General features: G+C 40.4%; 1 protein-coding gene across 1 annotated transcript in view; it reads right to left on the bottom strand.

Moving 5' to 3' along the window:
- LOC124253067 (rap guanine nucleotide exchange factor 1-like) overlaps positions 1–24,867 on the bottom strand; it is a 132,072-nt gene that overhangs the window by 82,720 nt on the left and 24,485 nt on the right. The window contains 1 exon segment of the mRNA XM_046686794.1: positions 15,534–16,231. Within this exon segment, the coding sequence (XP_046542750.1) occupies positions 15,534–15,582 (49 nt within the window). The 5' untranslated portion in view covers positions 15,583–16,231.

The raw sequence follows: 24,867 nt of genomic DNA, 5'->3' as shown, positions 1-24,867 counted from the left end.
GTGGAATTGACTCTGGGTCTTCAGTCTAGGCGACCCCACAGCCCATGAGGGATGAAGGATACAGGAATATATCATGATATATCACAGGGCTCCAGATACCTTTAGGGGTGTGGGTGTACTTACACCTCATATTGCAAGTGGAGGTGTACTGAGAATTTTGAAGGAGTACAAGCATATTATTGTGTGAGTGAGCCGGTGATGTGGTTTGTTATTTTTAATATTAAACAACTTTTCAGCTGTTAAACTTTATATATGTTAGAAGTACAAAGGTATTTATGTGTGTACACGATACGCTTGAAATCTTTTATTATGTCGTACATCATTGATTTTAGCGTACATTACGGCTGTACGCCCCTTATCTGTAGCCCTGTATCAATCTATGATTTGACTGTCGCACACTCAACAGATCCTGTGATCTTTTCAAAACATCTAGATAACCCCGTAACCAGGGAACTCTTCAATGGAGGACACAGATATAACATACATACATAGACTTTCAGATCATCTCACATTCCAGGATTCTCATCAAACTTTGTGATGAATGACAAGAATGATCAATAAATATTTGTAAGTCATAAAAATGATTTCTCAATGTCAAAAATAATGACAAGAGACTCTCTCTTTAGAGACTCAGGCAAGTCTTGATACTCTCTCTATAGAGACTTGGGCAAGTCTATCTGAGAGTCAGATGTGATACTCTCTCTATAGAGACTTGGGCAAGTCTATCTGAGAGTCAGATGTGATACTCTCTCTATAGAGACTTGGGCAAGTCTATCTGAGAGTCAGATGTGATACTCTCTCTATAGAGACTTGGGCAAGTCTATCTGAGAGTCAGATGTGATACTCTCTCTATAGAGACTTGGGCAAGTCTATCTGAGAGTCAGATGTGATACTCTCTCTATAGAGACTTGGGCAAGTCTATCTGAGAGTCAGATGTGATACTCTCTCTAGAGACTTGGGCAAGTCTATCTGAGAGTCAGATGTGATACTCTCTCTATAGACTCATGCAAGTCTATCTGAGAGTCAGATGTGATACTCTCTCTATAGAGACTTGGGCAAGTCTATCTGAGAGTCAGATGTGATACTCTCTCTATAGACTCATGCAAGTCTATCTGAGAGTCTGTGATCTGAGACTCAGATCTGATCAGATGTGATACTCTCTCTATAGAGACTTGTGCAAGTCTATCTGAGAGTCAGATGTGATACTCTCTCTATAGAGACTTGGGCAAGTCTATCTGAGAGTCAGATGTGATACTCTCTCTATAGAGACTTGGGCAAGTCTATCTGAGAGTCAGATGTGATACTCTCTCTATAGACTCATGCAAGTCTATCTGAGAGTCAGATGTGATACTCTCTCTATAGACTCATGCAAGTCTATCTGAGAGTCAGATGTGATACTCTCTCTATAGAGACTTGTGCAAGTCTATCTGAGAGCCAGATGTGATACTGATACTCAGAGTAGAGACTTGTCTATCTATCTGAGAGTCAGATGTGATACTCTCTCTATAGAGACTTGGGCAAGTCTATCTGAGAGTCAGATGTGATACTCTCTCTATAGAGACTTGTGCAAGTCTATCTGAGAGTCAGATGTGATACTCTCTCTATAGACTCATGCAAGTCTATCTGAGAGTCAGATGTGATACTCTCTCTATAGAGACTTGTGCAAGTCTATCTGAGAGTCAGATGTGATACTCTCTATAGAGACTTGTGCAGAGTCTATCTGAGATGATGTGATACTCTCTCTATAGAGACTTCTGAGAGTCAGATGTGATACTCTCTCTATAGAGACTTGCAAGTCTATCTGAGAGTCAGATGTGATACTCTCTCTATAGAGACTTGTGCAAGTCTATCTGAGAGTCAGATGTGATACTCTCTCTATAGAGACTTGTGCAAGTCTATCTGAGAGTCAGATGTGATACTCTCTCTATAGAGACTTGTGCAAGTCTATCTGAGAGTCAGATGTGATACTCTCTCTCTATAGAGACTTGGCCAAGTCTATCTGAGAGTCAGATGTGATACTCTCTCTATAGAGACTTGTGCAAGTCTATCTGAGAGTCAGATGTGATACTCTCTCTATAGAGACTTGTGCAAGTCTATCTGAGAGTCAGATGTGATACTCTCTCTATAGAGACTTGTGCAAGTCTATCTGAGAGTCAGATGTGATACTCTCTATAGAGACTTGTGCAAGTCTATCCAAGAGCCAGATGTGATACTCTCTCTATAGAGACTTGTGCAAGTCTATCTGAGAGTCAGATGTGATACTCTCTCTATAGAGACTTGTGCAAGTCTATCTGAGAGCCAGATGTGATACTCTCTCTATAGAGACTTGTGCAAGTCTATCTGAGAGCCAGATGTGAGAGTCAGATGTGATCTCTCTCTATAGAGACTTGTGTAAGTCTATCTGAGAGTCAGATGTGATACTCTCTCTATAGAGACTTGTGTAAGTCTATCTGAGAGCCAGATGTGATACTCTCTCTATAGAGACTTGGGCAAGTCTATCTGAGAGCCAGATGTGAGACTCTCTCTATGGGGACTCATGCAAGTCTATCCAAGATCCAGATGTGAGACTCTCTCACATGTTCTGTAATACATATTGCTGTATCCTACTGTACCCCGAAATAGCTGCTACCTGCCTGTAAGCGCCAGGTTGAGCAAGCCGACATACCTGCCTGGCTGCCAGCCCCAGACTAATGGACCCCCACAGATAGCTGACACGGCATTCCTTCAGTCAATGTAGCACATGCTGGAACTACACTTTCTAAATGTGAAGAATCCATTGGTAGGAATGTTTAGTATTTACATACTGACTCTAAACAACCATGATATACTAATTACAACATTAGTTTGTATGTGTTCACATAGAAATTGCTTTCTAGGCAGGAAATATATCACTGTTAAATGTGATTTAGACTGACCTTTTAATGTTTGAAATTGATATTTCTGCCTTTTCATTGCCCATCTTAAACTTGGTTGTTGACCACTTTTGAGGACAAAATGGAGTGATATAGCTTGTGTGTTGTTAGTTTATGTACCCTGTGTGTGAGTCTGTGTACCCTGTGTGAGAGTCTGTATACCCTGTGTGAGAGTCTGTGTACCCTGTGTGTGAGTCTATGTACCCTGTGTGTGAGTCTATGTACCATGTGTGAGTCTATGTACCCTGTGTGAGAGTCTGTGTTACCCTGTGGAGAGTCTGTGTACCATGTGTGAGTCTATGTACCCTGTGTGAGTCTATGTACCTTGTGTGTGAGTCTATGTACCCTGTGTGAGTCTATGTACCTTGTGTGTGAGTCTATGTACCCTGTGTGTGAGTCTATGTACCCTGTGTGAGAGTCTATGTACCCTGTGTGTGAGTCTGTGTACCCTGTGTGTGTCTGTGTACCCTGTATGTGAGTTTGTGTACCCTGTGTGAGTCTATGTACCTTGTGTGTGAGTCTATGTACCTGTGTGTGAGTCTATGTACCCTGTGTGTGAGTCTATGTACCTTGTGTGTGAGTCTATGTACCCTGTGTGAGTCTATGTACCCTGTGTGTGAGTCTGTGTACCCTGTGTGTGAGTCTGTGTACCCTGTTTGTGAGTCTGTGTACCCTGTATGTGAGTCTGTGTACCCTGTATGTGAGTCTGTACCCTGTATGTGAGTCTGTGTACCCTGCGAGTTTGTGTACCCTGTATGTGAGTCTATGTACCCTATGTGTGAGTCTGTGTAACCCTGTATGTGAGTCTATGTACCCTGTATGTGAGTCTGTGTACCCTGTATGTGAGTCTGTGTACCCTGTATGTGAGTCTGTGTACCCTGTATGTGAGTCTGTGTACCCTGTATGTGAGTCTGTGTACCCTGTATGTGAGTCTGTGTACCCTGTATGTGAGTCTGTGTACCCTGTGTGTGAGTCTATGTACCCTGTATGTGAGTCTGTGCACCCTGTATGTGAGTCTGTGTACCCTGTATGTGAGTCTGTGTACCCTGTGTGTGAGTCTATGTACCCTGTATGTGAGTCTATATACCCTGTGTGAATCTATGTACCCTTTATGTGATCCACATACTCTTTTCACTATCACAGTCCAAATTGAGGAATGAAATACACAATGCCATTTTAGAAAGTGATCAAATGTATCATATGTTATATTTGGGATTACACTTTCTTAGTAAAGTACAGATTCTAGTACTTTTTGGGTTAAGTCCCATCCGGGATTCGAACCCACACCCTCAGACTCAGGCACCTAATTGCCAGCACACAAAGTCAGATGCCTAGACCGCTCAGCCACCGCGGCTTCCGACTCTGAGGGTGTGGGTTCGAATCCCGGATGGGACTCAACCCAAAAAGTACTAGAATCTGTACTTTACTAAGAAAGGTGTAATCCCAAATATAACATATGTTACAAATTGAGGAAGTATGATCATCTTAGTACTCACGTCACATTTCAGGAACAACACTGGGTACAATATCAGTATTCTACATAGGAAGGGCAGGTCACTCTAAACAGGTTTGAATCAGATCATTTTGACAGCAACAAGTGAGGAGATAGAGGAACACTTCCTGCTTCACTTTTCACATCAGGAGCAACCTTATCAGGCATAGCTAGAAATAGGCAACCCAGGTCAAATTGCCAAATTACCCCTTTGATGCATATATTGGCCCTTCAACAAGTGTGTACCCGTGAAGATCTGGGTTAAAACTGTAACCCAAGCTTGTCATTAGAGTTGTCTGACAGGATCGGGGTGGTCAGGCTCGCTGACTTGCTTGACACATGTCATCGTATTCCAATTGCGTAAATCGATGCTCATGTTGTTGATCACTCGATTGTCTGGTCCAGACTCAGTTACTTACAGACCACTGCCATAAAGCTTGAATATTGGTGAGTGACATGTTAAACAACAAACAAATAAAAAGTGAGTAATTGATACAAGATTTTACGTCACGTCGACATTATTTCATCCATATAGTGACAAGACCAACCTTCAAAGCAAATGTTCACGATATGATGCCTGCAAAAGTTTACCCATGGTTCAGCGGAGTCTTATGAATAGAAATCTGTTACTTACATTACTCTAATTACTCTATGTAATTATCATAATCACTTACCAGTATCTTGCAATATAGATGGACATGTTAAGTCAATGCAGTCAGAGAATAATCCTTGACCTTGAAGGGAGACCAAACATCGGAGTCGGCTGCCCACAGCTTCAGCCTAAGTAACTGACGGTTCATGGATATTACCTCTGTGGAATTCTGGTAGCCATTTATTGCATGATTGATCCAGACGAATTAGTGGTCATAATAGCTTAACTAGTCAGAATTATCATAAACCAGCTTACAAGTGATAAGGCAAAGTGCAGGCAACTGCTGTTTGATAATACCCACATACTGGTAGCGAGCGGCACGGAACACACCAACTTGGTCTGTTTAACTTCATTGGCAGTGAATGGCTTGACTGTTACCAATAATGCCTTTACACATGGATACCCCTATAACATAATATGGCTTGAATGACGAAACAAAATGTTGCCAAAACTGCCACTCTGCTTGAACCTAGTCATCCTTAATTAAGAATCTCTATACCAAAAGGAAAGGGTAATCAGAAACACACTCAGCAATATTCCTGCAACATGAACCACAGTCTGTAAACATCGAGTCTGGACAAGAAAACCCAGTGACTGACATCATGAGCATCTATCTACACAAGTTGGATGTAATAACATGCAAGCAGCTATTTCAGCAATTTAGTCAGCAATTTAGGCGCCTCCCTCCCATTAATTGAGTCGCTTCCCTTCATCAGTTTAGTCGCCTCCCTTACATCAATTTAGTTGGCCTCCCTTACATCAGTTTAATCACCTCCCTTCCATCAGATTCAAGTTGATGTCGCCTCCTTACATCAGATTAGCCTCCTCCCCGCATCATCAGTTTTGTCACCTCCTTACATCAGTTTAGTCACCTCCCTTCCATCAGTTTAGTCCCTCCCTTCCATCAGTTTAGTTGCCCTCCCTTCCATCAGATTAGTTTAACCTCCTTCCATCAGTTTTGTCACCTCCCTTCCATCAGTTTTTGTCACCTCTCTTCCATCAGTTTGGTCAGCCTCCTTCCATCAGTTTAGTTGCCTCCTCCATCAGTTCAGCTTTGACTCCTCCCTTCCAAGTTTGGATTCACCCTTCCTTCCATCATTTAATTTCCTTCCATCACCCTTCCATCAGTTTAGTCACCTCCTTTCCATCAATTTAGTTCGCTTCTCTTCCATCAGTTTAGTCACCTCCCTTACATCAATTTAGATCGCCTCCCTTTTACATCAGTTTAGTTGCCTTCCCTTTCCATCAGTTTAATCACCTCCTTCCATCAGTTTAGTTTTCCTCCCTTACATCAGTTTAGTCACCTCCCTTCATCAAGTTTAGTCACCTCCCTTCCATCAGTTTAGTCACCTCTTCCATCAATTTAGTCAGCTTCCCTTCCATCAGTTTAGTCGTCCTCCTTCCATCAGTTTAGTCACCTTCTTCCATCAGCTTAGTCACCTCCTTCCATCAGCTTGGGTCGCCATTTCTTTCCATCCAGTTTAGTCACCTCCCTTCCATCAGTTTAGTCACCTCCCTTCCATCAGTTTAGTTGCTTCCCTTCCATCAGTTTAGTCACCTCCCTTACATCAATTTAATCGCCTAATTAAATTTACATCAGTTTAGTTGCCTCCCTTACATCAATTTAGTCGGCCTCCCTTACATCAGTTTAATATAATTTCCATCAGTTTAGTTGCTTCCCTTCCATCAGTTTGGTTGCCTCCCTTCCATCAGTTTAGTTGCCTCCCTTACATCAGTTTAGTCGCCTCCCTTCCATCAGTTTGGTTGCCTCCTTCCATTAGATTAATTAGCCTCCCTTCCATCAGTTTAGTTGCTTCCCTTCCATCAGTTTAGTCAGCCTCCCTTCCATCAGTTTAGTCAGCCTCCCTTCCATCAGTTTAGTTGCCTCCCTTCCATCAGTTTAGTTGCCTCCCTTCCATCAGTTTAGTCGCCTCCCTTCCATCAGTTTAGTCGCCTCCCTTCCATCAGTTTAGTCAGCCTCCCTTCCATCAGTTTGGTTGCCTCCCTTCCATCAGTTTGGTTGCCTCCCTTCCATCAGATTAGTTGCCTCCCTTCCATCAGTTTAGGCGCCTCCCTTACATCAGTTTAGTCACCCTCCCTTCCATCAACTTAGTTGCCCTCCCTTCCATCAAATTAGTTGCCTCCCTTCCATCAGTTTAGGCGCCTCCCTTACATCAGTTTAGTCGCCCTCCCTTCCATCAACTTAGTTGCCCTCCCTTCCATCAATTTAGTCACCCTCCCTTCCATCACTTAATCGCCCTCCCTTCCATCAACTAAGTCGCCTCCCATCAATTTAGTCGCCTCCCTTCCATCAATTTAGTCACCTCCCTTCCATCAATTTAGTCGCTTCTTTTCCATCAGTTTAGTCGCCTCCCTTACATCAATTTAGTCGGCCTCCCTTACATCAATTTAATCGCCTAATTAAATTTACATCAGTTTAGTTGCTTCCCTTCCATCAGTTTAATCGCCTCCCTACCATCAATTTAGGCGCCTCCCTACCATCAATTTAGTCACCTCCCTTCCATCAATTTAGTCAGCTCCCTTCCATCAATTTACTTGCTTCCTTTCCATCAGTTTAGTCACCTCCCTTCCATCAGTTTAGTCGCCTCCATACATCAATTTAGTCGAATCCCTTCCATCAATTTAGTCAGCTCCCTTCCATCAGTTTAGTCGCCTCCCTTCCATCAATTTAGTCGCCTCCATTCCATCAATTTAGTCGACTCCCTTCCATCAGTTTTGTTGCCCCTTATGACATATTGTCTCTCAGATTCCCCAAACATGTACTGTCACTGTATATATAATTTCATCAAAAGTTGCTGACACAGCAAAGTGACCTGAGCCTCAGCTCTCTTTAATCATATAGAATTAATTTCTTTAAATTTGACCGGTCAATACAAACATCTGCCACAGAGCTGCCATGATTTAATGTAAATTTTGAACCCTTAACACTAAAATTCTAGAAATATATCATATGGTCCCTTTTCATGAATATGTCTTCATGTTGGAGCCATACACAGAACATTGCTTATCTCATCTCCCCACAGCTGACATTGGCCATCACCTCCTCTCCACAGCCATTTCATCACCCAGCAGGCTGCAGGCCTACTTCCTGTAGCCGTGGTAGTGATGCTGCAGACCTATATCAAACAGACAGGAGCCTGGCGCTACAGGGGACCATAAATCTTTCCCACTGACCTGGACTAAATAGACATACATATAGTTGCAAACACAACCTTCAAAAGTTCCCAAAGAGTCTCTTATCAACCAAGAGTAATATCTCACCTCCTGGCTTATACAGCATATCTTGAGAAGCTCGTAGCAGATTCATTCAGATAAAATTCATGGATAAGATAGGATATTTATTGCAAAGAACATCCTATATCTGAGACAGGTTGTTAACTTTGCTAAACTGACAAAAACAAAAGCACAAGACTACATTTTAAAGTTTGTGTGAATGATTATATTGTCAAGTTTGTCAATGGTATGGAGGTTCATATTACATCCTGAAAAACAAATATGAACAGGTAATAGTAGTGAATTTTGAAACATTAGTAGACATTCTTACCTCATCATTTCTCTTTGTATATAATTCGTCTCTGTCGAATTTGTATTTCATGACTATCCCACCCAGTTACAGAAACAGAAAGGATTGAAAACAAACATGGACAAATGGTAAAATTACAATTCCACGTAATAATCTGGAAAGGGGGAAATATTTAAAAATATCTGTGCTGCAACATAAATTGATTTCAAAAATAAATATGACTAAGCCAAGAAAAAATACAAGTTTTTACCTTAATGCCTTGTTTAGTTTTATCTGAAGGAGCAAATATAGCTCTTAGCTGTCTAAAACCACGCTACAGCAGATGTATGACAGAACAGGACTTGAACCTGTTTCTGAAGTGAGACAAGTCAATGCTTTAACATGTCAGCTGCTGACAATGATACTTTAGCGAATCCTATCAAAGTCTTTATGTACACAGGCTGTATTGATGGATAAACAGCTTAAACGAAATATGTCATTGTACAAAAATGTTTACGTATCTAATATCTATGAGGAATAACAATTATAGTATGAATCTAGCTAAGAGTCTTGTGAATATATTATAAAATAAAAATAGCAAACTATATGAAGTTCAAACTAAATATATTACTGTATTTGGCCTAATATGCATTCCATGTCACTTTTACAAACAGGGTTATTTTTTGGACTAAACCTACTCCCGAGTTTACTGCTGTTGCAGTAATCCATCTTGACTAACAACTAGTCTCTGAAATGAACATATTCTACTGAAAAAAAGTTCATAGTAAAAAAAAAATATATATAATGAAAAGGAGCCCTGAGACTTTCTTCATTTTCCTGAAGCTGTGGAAATCTAGACTTGCCACATTTTCTAGACTTGCGTGGGCTTTTTTGGATATATTTGCTTCAGGGTGTGTATGAGAGACTATAATCCATCAAAATCAATTGTTTTTGATTTGGTAGTATGTCTGACTATAACAACATTTCAACAAAACAATTTCCTGTACTTGCATGACAACCTTTCTTTATTATGAATCAGAAAATGGGAACATGATACAATTTTTTCCATATCAGAGTATTGATTGAATTGCAAAATAACAGCCAACCACTCAATATTTTTTTGAAAACTAATTAGAAAACAAAGTGAAACTTACTTTATGGTTGGCCATTGTTTGCTTGTTGTTACACCTGTTTATCATACGGAAACTAGTATTATTGATAACTGGTTTCTATATCTCTATTATTAAATTTGATAAATTCGAAGTCGCAGGGTCTTGGTGACCTTGCGACCTGTTTACAAGATTCCTCAGTGTATGTCAAATATTTCCTGCCACACACTTCTCTCCCTGAAATATTTCAACCAACATTAACCATTTATTTGGTTTTTCAATATCTGCTGTCAGCAGATGGTGGATCCACTACAGAAGCCATGCATTATTGCCGGCCCCTCACACTCAATTCTCTACACTAGGTGTTAATTACATCTATAACATGACACTTGTTATTGATTGGTTCAATAACAAGCCCAGTAGCCAACAGCTGACTGATCAAGCCTGTACTCCCACAGAATAAAACTCATATATCCCACAGAACAAACACATATATTTTTTTTCAAGCAAAACCTTGCAAATTGCCTGTATATATATATATACATACACACATATAACATTGTACATTGTGACATTATCGTAAAATTATGTCACAGAATAAACTGTAACAGTAATTTCACTCTGAAGATAAAGTAGAAGGAAAATTGTATCATTATCATGTGGATTTATTTTTAAATTTTGAATAATTTTTAAAAAAAGTCCCAATACACATATTATGCTGAAGAACATGAGATTTTAGTTCGTCTTTGTTTCAAATTTGTCCTTGAAATAACTCATATGTTAAGGGGAACGACAGTTGAGCAGAGTTGTACAATTAAGGAGGGGTTTTAGGTATTTTCCTATGTTCTTTGCAGCTTGTGATTCCTAATTGTGGTAACGTTGCTACACCACTGCTGTGGCCTAGTCGATAGTGGAAGGAACAGCAGATCCTGGCAGGCAAGGGGCACAACCCTGTTCATTTGGAGCACCTTATACTGCTCTGCCACCGTAGCCTTATTTATTATACCTGTGGAAAGTATCTGTGTATATATACACAGGGGCGGATACAGCTTTTTGAGAAAGGGGGGCTGCACACTATTGAGAAAAGAAGGGGTGCACACTTCATTTTCACCCAAGTTTCAATGGTCATTTAACAAACTTTCAGCACAAAAGGGGGGGTGCGCACCCCTGCACCCCCCCTCTGGATCTGCCTATGATACATATGTACATACGTATGTACCTACATACATACATATAACACAAACACATTATAAAATTAACACCAACACACTTATCACATTATTTGTGACAAATGTTTCAGTGAAGTTGTTACGCATGACTTAACAGATGATGAATAACCACAAAGTTACACTGACACACGCCTCTACTCAACCCATTAATCATAACTACTTATCGAAGGTGCAGTCACTTCACCTGAAAAATGAGTCATTATTCTATTCCAAACTTAAAATCATGATCAGAACTGAGCCTTATAATGAGGGAGTTTCACACAATACAACAATAGCTGTGTTACACCGAGGCAGCCATCTCATACCGGTATCCATGCATAACCTACCACAAGAGCAGCCATTCAAATATGCACTTACCAAAATAAATCCGCAAGTAAAAAGCCGCCACAAAATACACTCTTCTCCATGTTGAAGGTAATCCAAAAATCGTAGAATAAATCCACAAGGCTATACTAGCTGTATAAATATCCCTCCACTTCGACTAAAGTGCAGTCCTGCTCTACACAGCCACAGGCTCAGTGCCAGAAACTTAGACACACATGGGGAGGGGAAGCTGAATGCTATAAATAGATCACATCAGAGGAACATATAGTTCCACCAGCATCATCTGACCATAGACAGTCCGAATGTTCTGGTCATGTGACTAGATCATGTGACACATTAGTCTGTACTGGAGAGCTATTTTCAGGGTCTATGAGAGTCCACTTCCTGGGTAGGAATACATAAGCTGATAAGATGTATATATTTAACACATGAATGCTATTGCTGGAGCATGAAAAGCACAAGCGTAAAATGTATTTGACAGTATTCTGGAGGACATACATACACAGACATGATGAATATCTTTCTACTAAAATATCTGATAAAGGCAACTGAACATGATTCCAGCCCATACTATTTTTAACCCTTAAAAAACCAATTGTTTTTCATATATATCATTAGCATCAGATATTTATGAAAACAACTATTAACTTTCAAATTTTTAAATTCACTTTGAATTATTTTGATTACAATATAATGAACTTGATACACGAACTCCATTGAATCCCTCAACCCATAACACTGGTGCTATCAACATTGTCTCTACTCTTCTACTGTACACTAAGATCCAGTTGGTTAAATTGAATGTTGTCTGTAATGATTGGCTGAATGTGATTCAGCAGCTGGTGACAGTCTTCTATGCCGTGGTCAGCACATGTACACCAAGGTCAGCTAGGGAGTACTGCAGTCCATATTGTCTACTTGTGGCCCCCTGGCACACGCTGGCGTTACAGACACGGTGTCTAGGACCTTAACATCGGTGTCATGTTGCACATCATGTCACAAGACAATGTGAATATGAATCAGCTAAATATTACCTCATACAACGTCAGCTGAATGCTATTGACACAGTTTATAGTTTCATACCCACTGACACATTATATTACCCCTATGCACAAAAACATTATATTACCTTCCACGCACCAGCACATCATATTACTCCATGTACACAAACACATTTTATTACCTCCTACACACCAGCACATCATATAACTCCATATACACAAACACATTTTATTATCTAATACACACTGGCACATCATATTACCTCATACACACTGGCATGTCATATTACCTCATACACCTTGGCATATCATATTACCTAATACACACTGGCATGTCATATTACCTGATACGAAAGTGACATGTTGCTTGCAGCTGATACACACTTTGACATCATATTACCAAATTCACACCTGCATATATTACCTAATCCATACTGGCACATCATATTAATACTCACACACAGTGACACAATATGCTACCTGATACACACTAGCACATCATATTACCTGATACTGGCTCATATATTATTACCTCATACACACTAACACATCATATTACCTGATACATACTGGCACACATTAATTCATACACACTAGCACATCATATTACCTGATACAGAAGGAAATACGGAATTTACAAGGGTGCTACAGTCCCGTACACCCTTTCAAAATGCAGTGTGACGAATTTATTACCCTTAAGATCTTATTATTTAGCTTATCTTTACACAACAACATTCAATCGTCTGCAGAATGAGACGCAAAATGTTTCGCCATGATTTTTCCTGAACGGTCTTAAAGGGAGATAATTCGGGATGGTTTAGTTTATGATAAAAAAATTAGAGGTTTTGCTTAACGACAAGAGAAAAACAGATACGTTTTATTTTTGGATATATTTATTGACACAAGCAAATAAGAAATTATGGCAAAAATTGTATTACTTTATACTCATAATTCGACAAATTCATCTTAAGGGTAATAATGGCACATATTACCTGATACACACCAGCACATCATATTACCTCATACACACAGGCCTATCACATTATCTCATACACACTAGCACATCATATTACCTCATACACACAGGCCTATCACATTATCTCATACACACTAGCACATCATATTACCTCATACACACAGGCTTATCACATTATTTCATACACACTAGCACATCATATTACCTCATGCACACTGGCCTATCACATCTCTCACACACACTAGCACATCATATTACCTCATACACACAGGGAGGTGGTGGGTAAGCGTAGTGGTTAAAGCGTTAAGTTAGATCACACCCCACAAGACCCGGGTTTGATTCCCCACATGGGTACAATATGTGAAGCCCATTTCTGGTGTCCCCAGCCGTGATATAGCTGGAATATTGCTAAAAGCGGCGTAAAAGTAAACTCACTCACTCACTCATACACACAGGCCTATCACATTATCTCACACACACTAGCACATCATATTACCTCACACACACTGACTCAGTATATCACCTCATACACACTGACACACAACATTACCTCCTATATCTGCCATGCAGTGTACATGTACACACAGTGGTTCACACAGTGTTCAACACTCAGCTGACACCAACCTGCATGCTACAGTGACAGCGCCACTAACAGCGAGGACCGTGCACATACACTGTCACACCTGGTAGCTGCATTGTATGAGTCAATTGTGTCAACCGGGTTATGAATATACATATACATTTCTTCAGTTAACAAAGCACTGTTGAGCAATGCAGTCAATCGAACACATACACGCATTGTTCCATAGGAGCATGACAGCATCTGACCCTTGGCCGCAATCTTGTAAATTTCTCACAAAGTCCAGGTTTTAATTTTGTTGATTGTAACTATTTGACTATAAACTCTGAAATCAAAAACTTAAACAACTCTGCATGGAATACTGTTTCCCATGAATATATATCATACAATGTTGAAAAATCAAGGTCAAGGTGAGAAGGGTAAAGGGGTCCCTGTTTAAGGCTTTAGTTTTACGCCACTTTTTTGCAATTTTCCAGCAATATCATAGCAGGGAAAAACTGACAAAACCTACTTAGTGCCAGTCATAGCCGGTAGACCTGCTATTGTGTTTGTAAGGTGAGGTGAAATTGGGTTTAACGTCGTGCATGCGTGTGTATGGGTATGTGCGGCTGCTTGTACTAGCCAAGACTTAAGCTGGTTTTATAGTGCTAGCCCACTGAGATACCATGCCGCAGTAAAGCATGAATACCCCACTCAGACACATTATACTGACTCCGAACCGACCAGTCCTTGTCGTACCCATTAATGCCGAGCGCCAGGCAGGGACCAACAAGTACCAAATGTTAACGTCTTTTGGTATGACGCGGTCTGGGATCGAACCCATGACCTTCCGCTCTCCGGGCGGACGCTCTAACCTCTACACCATGGAGGCGGTCTATTGTGTTTGTGACAATCATTCATCATCTTCAGTCATGACTTGTTTGTTTGTTGTTGTTTCAAAGACTCTGGGGAAAACAAGCACATGATCAATATGGTACCTTGTTATACGTTATTTCTAGTGCTTCACCCTTCACTTTAACAAGTAATGGAACTTGCGAAGGACTTGTTAAGGATGAATCAAACACACTGATCATGTTGCATCAACTAATAAACTCCTATTTTCCTTGTAACTGCAGATGACAATTTCATTTTTTTTCAGTGATTGAGGAAGGTTTTAAGCCTGTTATCAATGTTCCAGCAATATAAGCAAGGTACACCAGAAATGGGCTTTGCACATTGTACCCATGTGGGGCAATCGAAACCAGGTTTTCGGCATGATATGCAAATCCTTGAACCATTAGGCTACCCCATTGCACCTTAGTTTTATCAAGAACTAATTTTCCTTCATAGGGAATGGATGATGCTTTTGTAAAAATGACATTATTCTCATTATTGTAATTCATTATGTTATACCTATATAATACATACACCACACCAATGGTACACAATAGTTCTTAAAACTGTCTAAAAGTAAATGAACTAAATCTGAACAAGCTGAGACAACATATTGATAAGACTGAAGACATTCAAACTAATGCAGTTAAAACTGCTGATACAGCATAATTGTCTCAAGCTGGTGCATGAACAAATGATATAACCATATGAGCCTTCAAACAAAAGATCACTGAACAGATTTGCATGCACACTGAAAGACGATGCCTTGATGGGTGTTGTATAACACATTTATCACCACTTGATATCAAAACATATCAATATCGACCATAATTAGACACATGCAAGGATAGCATCCCCTTACCTTCTGTCATCGGCTGCTCTGTATCGGAGAGGGACTTGGAATGATCCATCATGGTGTTATATATCCAATGAAACCTTTTGTCTTGTAATCCACGTTATTTAAAAGATGCTTTTTTCAGTCACATCTCTATCATACAGTGTCCATTTCACATCAACACAAATGTCACAATGCACGATGTGTACAGTGAAAACCCGGCTGTAATCAAGGAAATATTAGAAGGTCGTATTTCTCAATCGCCTAACAACCTGTAAGAGCATCTGGTATGAAAGGCTATGATTGCGACTGCACAAGAGTCGTAACTATCTGCCTGTATCTCTTCTCCTTGAAGTACACGAGAGAACTGCAGGCACAATTGCTGAAAGACCTATTAACCATCTATTCACAGAAGAAAAAAGTCAGTTGTCTATTTTAGAAAGGTTCTGGTGAAATATCCCTCTCAGACAATGCCGTATACACCTAGGTCTGGTGTTAATGGATATATCTTCTGGGGTTAGTCTACAAGTTGTGGGAGGATCCTTTCGAAAAGAAACACTGCCAACCAGATGAAACACGCTGATTGTAGACGAGGTATAGTCACAGGCGATACCTTGTGTATAGAATACATACACAACAGACAATCTTCATCTAGTGATACTGTTATCTTCAGAATGATAACAGCTCCGCGAACATGTCACTTGTATAATGCTGCACTCTCTCACCTGAAATGCAGCAAGTATGGTTGTCGCTAAAACATAATTTCATTTGCCTACATGTTTAATTATTCAAATGCTACCTTGTCCTACGTCTGGCATTGATCTGCGGCACGTCGTTGAACCAACTCTAACCTGAGTTTGTACTGATGTCCAACTAAATAAACCAACTACAACCCTCATCTTGGTAAAACGTTCCATACAAAACTTCGCAATATTAATTCTGGCTAGTCCAGGGATTTATCTGGAGCTGCTCAGAGGTGGGGATTCAGCTAAAGATTGAAGCAAATGTCATCACAAAGTCCAAAAATGGAATATTTCCCAATTCTTATAGTCATAGTTCAAACCAATGTCAAGACCTAACAGAGGTGACTTGCATCTCCATGGTAATTGGATCAATCAACAGGAAGGCTTTTTAAAGTTTTTTTTCATCACAGTTTTCAATGTAATGTGAAAAGACCTCAAATATATGAAAAACAGGGCTTAAAAAAAATCTGAATTCTGAACAAAATTGTAGCGTCTTTTTTTTAATTATCTTCCAAGAATTCTTAGTTTAAAGCAGGATAGAGCCAGTGACTTGGCTCACACACTGTGATTCTAATATGGGAGAACACAATGCATAACGGGTCTTGGTAAACGCATAATATTCTACTTAGAATAAGTTAAAGAACTCCCTCTTCTTTCATTATATTACAGTTAATTGGTGATGACATGGCGTGGAATATGAATGAATCAAACGCTCTTTAACTGGCATCACACATTAACTATACTGATCTGTTGGAGTAAGTGAGTGCGTTGGTTTAACAGTATTCAAGATATATCACAGCAACTTAGTTTTATATGGGAGGAAAACTCAAAGAAATGGAGGTCTCAGACATTCGACACTAGTATAAAACCCACAGTTACAGTTGACAAACTTAGAACCATAATTAAGTCATGCTTTTATGTGACGCACAAATATGCGTGAGGGGAACACACAATATTAGTCAAACACATCTATGACTTTGCTAAGTGTTTTTTTGGTGTGTTTTCCTGAGCAGTCATGTGCATGATTTCATCCCTCGGTCCACATGATCAATGATTCATTTCAGGCTCTGAAGAATTATCAAAACGTACAGTGTTACTTCACTTGGCCCTCATATTGCCTGCAAGGACCCTTAAAGCTAATATTGGGGGTCCCTGGGACCCCCATGTTTGTGAGTCGAGGTATAACCCTGTTAAATTGTACTGGTATTTAAACCAATGATTCAAGATCACAACCATGCCCAAGGGACACAACTCTGCACAGCAAATTGAGTCACCTCAGACAACAGGGCCACCAGTGTTTCCAATTTCCTTTCAGTAGTATATATATGGGAATACGTTAAATATAAGCAGGATGTAATTACACCTCACAATGACCTACTGAACTCAACTTGAGACAATCTATATCAGTGACCACTACGTATCACCTGAGGGGAGGTTCGGAAATAGATCCATCTGGGTCACCCATAATTAGGTGACAGGAATCACGTTTACAGGTGTGACCATATCAGTCTACAATAAAGAATACAATCCGGTTCAAGTAAATTGGGCTTTGAAGGTTGGCAATAAATGGCCATTTGATAAAGGTGTTCGATAAAAACATTTGGTATTTATTGGAATAAACTGTTAGCTTTGCAGTATGTGTTACATAAATCATACTTCTCAGGGAGCATTGACACATACGTAAGAACTGAATTATTTTAGATTAGTATCTTTAGTAAAACTTGAAGATTTTCTTTAACATGTCTAATCATGCTTGCAATGATATTTCAAATGCAACATGGTAGTCAGTTCTTGATGTGTTCCCTAGATTATCATGTACCACATTACTGACCCAACAAGCGTTGGTATGTTGGTGTTTAGTAAGGCTGTAACGATTCACTTGCATATTCGGGTGAATCGAACTGTAGCCCTTCATGAATTCAATTCGTTATTCGTGGTCACCAGAACCGAATATTAAGGAATATTTACGATTTTTTTAAGGGAGCATGTTTTACTTGAACCCTTGTGTACTTTTGGAAAGTGAGATATGCAAGGACTGAACATGTACTAGCATTGCAGTAGCGCAAGTCATGTTAGTTTGCGAAGGCCGCACATGGTACTGTCGACTATAACTATTACATACCAAATTTGAGTGTCATGAGATCACTGGTTATTGGTGTGACAAATCAAAACTGTGAACATGGACGTTCCATATTGTACATCAATCACTTAACTACAATATTGTATTCGTGAATAATTATTCGTATTCGTTACCCATTATTCATGATACGTATCATATTCGCCACATAGTGTATTCGTTGCAGCCCTAGTGTTTAGTTGATGTGATGTTAGTGTGATGTTTGCAGATGATGTTCAGTAATGTTTGATGTTGTTGTGATGTTGTGTTGTGTGATGTTAGTACGATGTTGGTCTGATGTCTGTTGGTATAACCCTGGTGTCAATCATGTTGGCAAAGAGAGTGAGAACACATTAAATACTGAATGTTATTCCCACAATTGTTGTAGATTTTGAAACATGAAAACTGAATATTAGTTGCAATGTTTGCATCAAAACAACTCTCAGTTTAAGACGGATGCTAAAGATATGGTACCATTATGGTTCAATACTGCAAGACTACAGGTCATAGTTCACACTGAGTGAAGCCAACACACACAAAGGAGGTAACTCTACCACCCATTTCTTCTGCAACACTACAATACAGCAATGTATGATAAAAATCAGCTTCAGTAAAAACTGACATCACAGAAATCAATTAGGTTAACATGTTTTCAGTAAAATACACTGAAAATATCTTTCTTTAAACAATACAAACTAAACACTATCTCCAAACCATTAGAAACTTTCATATAGAGTTTAGCAGGAGATGAAATTCTGGGCTTATCATCACAGCAAGGTACAACATTAAAATTTCAAGCATATTTCTCATCATAAACTTTTAACAGGGATGACAAATGGTCTAATCAGTTGCTGAAATGTAGCTCTATAACAAAATTCATTATTTATCATTTCGGCAGCGTTTATTAAATCCTCCTCTACATCTGATAGCTCCTTAACTTATTTATCAGAGAGAGCCAGGTTACGCTCAACTCTGTATGTCATCTGAGTTATTTTAAGGCGTGCAAGCTTTATTACTCACTCACTCAGAAATTGCTACCAGTTTGGGGGAGTGAATTTAGTTTTATGCCACTCTTAACAATATTCCAGCAATATCACGATGGAGGCACACCAGAAATGGGCTTCACATATTACCCATGTGGGAAATCGTCTTCGATATGACAAGAAAACGCTTAAACCAGTAGGCTACCCTACACACATTGTACCCATGTGGGGAATCAAACCCGGGTCTTCGGCGTGACGAGCGAACCCCTTAGCCATTAGGCTACCCCACCGCCCCATTTTAGAAAGGACCTTGTATTGAAATAATACCAGAGCTACAGATAACGTTTTGGGTCAATGAGTTATGTACTCGCTTGTGTTTTCTTTGAGTAACCAAATAGATTATACCCACCTCACTCAAACTCAGTTGGTATTTTGCCATTTTCCATTAATTGTAAAATAGGATAAAGTTTAAATGTTGGTCTTTGTTATTCGTATTTGATCTGTAATATGAGAAACGGTAAGAAGGGACAGCAAGTTGCCAAGTTCATCTGTTAAAATAGAACCTCTCAATGTACCTCAGTTATTTTATCTATCTACTGGTATGCAAGCTAAGATCAAATTTATTGAGTAATTGTATGAACAAAAATTCAAGCATACATGTACGCAATAGTCTTAAAAGGAATTGACTGACTGACTGAGTTTGGTTTTATGCCGCTTTTAGCAATATTCCAGCAACATCACGGCGGGGGACACCAGAAATGGGCTTCACTCATTGTACCCATCTGGGGATTCGAACCCAGGTCTTCGGTGTGATGAGCCAACACTTTGACCACTAGGCTACCCCACCGCCCCTAAAAGGAATTGAGTTTTCAGATAAATATTTGAGTAATTTACACTGATACGCAGCTCATCTGTTCCTCTGAATACTGTCAGTAATGGAGTGATCAAACATACCAACTTTCCTTGCACATTGCCCAGCTGGACACTAACCAGTATCATATAGCTGTAAACAAATCTGGTGCCTATGAAACAAAAGAGGAACCATTGTATTACAAACATCATATTCCCTTGAAGAATCTGGTCAAAACTGACCTTGCTAATGGACAGTGACAGTAAGTGGCTGTAAACATGACAGAGGTATGTGGTGGAAGAGCTGAAGCAGGGATATTAGATTACTTGATTTTCACACACTGCCTCTTCCCCTACAACTCACTCACTCCTATCATATTTCACAGCAGTGCGTGAGTGAGTGGGTAAATTTAGTTTTACACTGCTTTTAGCAACAGTCCAACAATATCACGGTTGGTGACACCAGAAATGAGCTTCACACATTGTACCCATGTGGGGAATTGAACCCGGGTCTTTGGCTTGACGAGCGACCGCTTTAACCAATAGGCTACCCACCTCACAGCAAAGAAAATGTGTACATTTCACATGGATCAATATGAAATGTAACTTCCTTGCAATCATGACACTAGGATCGGAAATCTTCAAGTTTTCTATGGTATTTGAACCTGATGTCAATTTCCCTTCAGCCGACACACGCTCTGCCAGCTCAGTATCACAGCTCAGCATCGAGCTCATTCGTTTATGTGCAGCGTTGCCACCTATGGCCGTCAACTTGTGTGTTTTAAATGTCAAACTCAGTGGAATCAATAGGAAGGTGTTGGCTTCCAGGGGGGACACTTTGCTATGTAGACAAGTTACCCTAAGAGGCTGTCTTGGAGAGTTCTTACACTGTTGGAGGAATCAATAGGACTAGTTGTTGCTTCACAGCTGGCCAGGGCTCCATTACACAAAGCAGTTGTGGTGAGATGATCCCAACTCCCAAACTTCAACAAGGACTTGCGAAGGTTGGAGAACAAGACACAGGTCAGATCAACCAGATGCCAATCAGACTTATTATTAGTGCTGGAAGTCAAAGGGTTCTCGTCATAACCCTAATGTAGAAACTAACAATTATAAAAATTGTCTAATGCCACACTCTGCAATATCATGCAGAGCATGGCAGCGGTCTGTAGATAACCAAGTCTGGACCAGACAATCCAGTGATCAACAAAACGAGCATCGATCTACGCAATTGGGATAGCCTGACCACCTGATCCCATTAGTCGCCTCTTATGACAAGCATGGGTTGCTGGAGACCAATTCTAACCTAGATCAGCAAAGCAAAGCACATTCACACCTATGTGCAGACTTTGTATATGGATAAATTATATCATTGAAAAACCTCCCCACCATGAATCAATCTGTGGAATAGAAACTGTTTCTTAAGATAGGCGAGAGAATATGTGTTCTGATGAAGCCTTTAGCAACACTTAAAATATCATAGAGAGGGCTGAACATATCGAACCCTTGTTCAGACATTTTTCGCATTTTTGCTAAAAGTTACTTCTCCAATATTTATTGATAATTGATTGATATTTAGTTAACGACTATCGATCTCCATGAGCTATATTGATAGCCAGACCTACAGGACACCATCTAGTCTGTCTCACAGTCCCTGAACCATACGAGTTTCCCATCTGCCAAGCCCTTACTGTAATGCAAAAGCACTAAATGAAGCAAGTCTAGATTTTCCTCAAGTTCCCTCCCACCTCACAGGTGCGTCTTTTCAATATAAATGGAATTTGTTTCTATCAAAAATAATGTTTTCAGAGACCAAGCGTAAGTCTAGCCGCCATGTGCTGACACCATGATTTCCAACATTCCCTGGGTTAGTGTAGTAGCAGGCTTGTCAGTCCTAGCCAGGAGTATTAATCTTAACCCTTCTCTTCTCCTTCCATGGAGAGTCTCAAGACAATATCCTCCTGCTTGTCTATGATGGCAAATCAATGTAGGAACTCTTCAGTCGGAGAGGTTTTGTAGTGGAACCTCCACACAAGGTCATACGGCTTTAACAGCGGACAACAACCTCGGTGCCGCAGCGGCAGCGCGTATTGACAGTTGGGACATTATCCCGGGGTATTTCTACTGGAGTCAGAAAGGGGCTATGGCTGTTAGTTCTTCATCCTGGTTGTGAAGTTGTATGAATGTGATTTGTATGGATGGGATTAGTTGGTGTAAATGAATGGCTGCACCTCATTTGACTCGGGATGTGATTCTGGTTATTGATTTTCAGGTGCTTGTTATCAAAGGCTATTCAAGAGAGAGTGAGTGAGTAGAATTTTTATGTGGCTAACAGCAATATTGGACGTGAGCTATCAAACATATCAAATAATGAAAGTGAGTGAGTGAGTGAGTGAGTGAGTGAGTGAGTGAGTGAGTGAGTGAGTGAGTGAGTGAGTGAGTGAGTGAGTGAGTGAGTGAGTGAGTGAGTGAGTGAGTGAGACTTTCAAGCAGCTGATAGCATGTATACCAGTGGAGCATAATAGGATGCCCTTCCGACCTGACTACTGGCCACGCTTCCTGATCATTGAAGCTTGTGACAAGCAACCTTTGCAACTGAATCCATTTGGTATCACCGGTATCTGCTTTCTGCGGAGAGGTTGCCAATGTTACAAAGCTCCGATCTGGTTCTCTCCTGATAGAATGTACTCGGAGACAACAATCCTTGAATCTCCTCAAAATACAAGAATTTGTCAACATCAAGGTCGCTGTCTCAGCGCACAAAACACTTAACTCTTGTAGAGGCATTGTACGGGACAGAGCTCGATGCCTGTCTGACATGACTGAAGAACAAATTGTCAAGGAACTCTCCCAGCAGTCCGTCACAGCCGTAAAATGATTCACACTTTCGAAAAGGATGGTGTTGTTCAACCAACAAACACCTATCTCTTAACGTTCGTGCAAGCAAAGATTCCTGACTCGATTAGAGCTGGTTATTGTAGCATTGGTGTGTAGGTGTATGTCCCCAATCCACTCCAGTGCTACAACTGCCAAAAGTTTGGACATGGATCCAAGTCCTGTCGTTCCTCTGCCATTTGTTACCGCTGCGGTGACAAGCATGAGGGCAATGACTGTACTAAGGAAGTGAAGTGCACAAACTGCGGTGGTAACCATATGGCCTCTTCCAAGTTTTGTCCAGTGTGGCAACGCGAATCCGAGATCCTAAAGATCAAACACAAAGAAAATGTCTCCTTCCATGAAGCTAAGAAGAGGGTTGCAAGTTTAACTGCAGCCCCTTCAACCATCATCTACTCTTCTGCTGTCTCCCGTCCTTCTATCACTACTGCAACTATCTTATGTCAGACCGACCTGACATGGGTCATGTCTTCTCAGCCAACTCAACTCAACACAACTCAGCCCATCTCAGCCACTCCATCTCCAAAGCCAACAATCAAAACTTCTGAATCACAAACACCAGAACAAATGCCAAAACCAGAAACAGAAACTGCGCGCAAAAAAAGGGAAAAAAAGAGGCTAGAGAGACTAAAGCAGCTTGAGCAACTGCCAAACACAAAACCAAAGGCCACCTCTCCTTCAGAGGTCCCCATCTAGGTCCATAACTCCTTTGGCCCTCTGGATATGGAGGTCACTTTGGTGTTCCAGCAGGAATACAACCAGTTACGTTCCAAGTATGACACCCATAGATCCATTTTCACAGACAGATCCAAGGATGAGGGCCAAGTTGCCAGTGCTACAGTCATTGAATCCAAGACTGTCTCCTCCATTCCCGACAACAGTTCCATTTTTTTTCACTGCCGAGGCCAAAGCTATCTTCTCAGCATTGACCTACATTAAATAGCAGAATCACTCCAAAAACTTCATCGTTTTTAAAGATTCATTATCTTGCCTTCAAGCACTTCAAAATATAACTTCAAGTCACCCAATCATTCTGGGCATTTTAGAACTTTACAACGACCTTTCTACTGGTCAATGTGACATCGTCCTCTGCTGGTTGCCGGGTCACGTCGGCATAGCAGGTCACACAAAAGCCGATGCTGCAGCTAAAGCAGCTCTTGACAAGCCCTTATCTCCACTGCTGGTCCCATACAGTGATTTTTTCAAACCCACTATCAAAAGCTATACATGGGACCTCATGGAAAAAAAGGTGGGACACTCAAGTAGGAAGAAATAAACTGTGTGAAATGAAGACAATAATTGGTTATACCTACTTGGGTTGTCAGTCAAGACGCGATGAGGTAATTTTACGACGATGTCGTATTGGCCACAGTTGGTTTTCACATGACTGTCTGCTGAAGACAGATGGGGATGGACCCCCCATGTGTGTCTCTTGCGATGAGGTTTACACCATCAAGCATATTCTGCATGACTGTGTGGACCTGTCGTGTGCAAGGGACTCACATTATGATGCAACAAATCTGAAAGATCTGTTCTCCCGCGTGAACGCTCATCTGATAGTGAACTACCTGAGGGAAGTTGATCTGTATCATAAATTGTAACTGTGTAATGTGACAAACGAATTGCCTGCTTTTAAATTTGGTGCTATGACTTTTTCGGTTTTTAAATGACAATGTAATGAATATATGCTTTTGAAATAAAACTCATTCCGAGTAAGTACTTACAATGTTTATTAATGCAAACTTGTTCTCGTCACTATATGGCTGGAATAATGC

This window comes from Haliotis rubra, unplaced genomic scaffold (genome assembly GCF_003918875.1).
Source record: "Haliotis rubra isolate DU_JTF1 unplaced genomic scaffold, ASM391887v1 Scf530, whole genome shotgun sequence".
NCBI classification, from domain to species: Eukaryota; Metazoa; Mollusca; class Gastropoda; order Lepetellida; family Haliotidae; genus Haliotis; species Haliotis rubra.
Note: the sequence above shows the minus strand (reverse complement) of the source record. Positions and strands in the feature narration are given on the sequence as shown.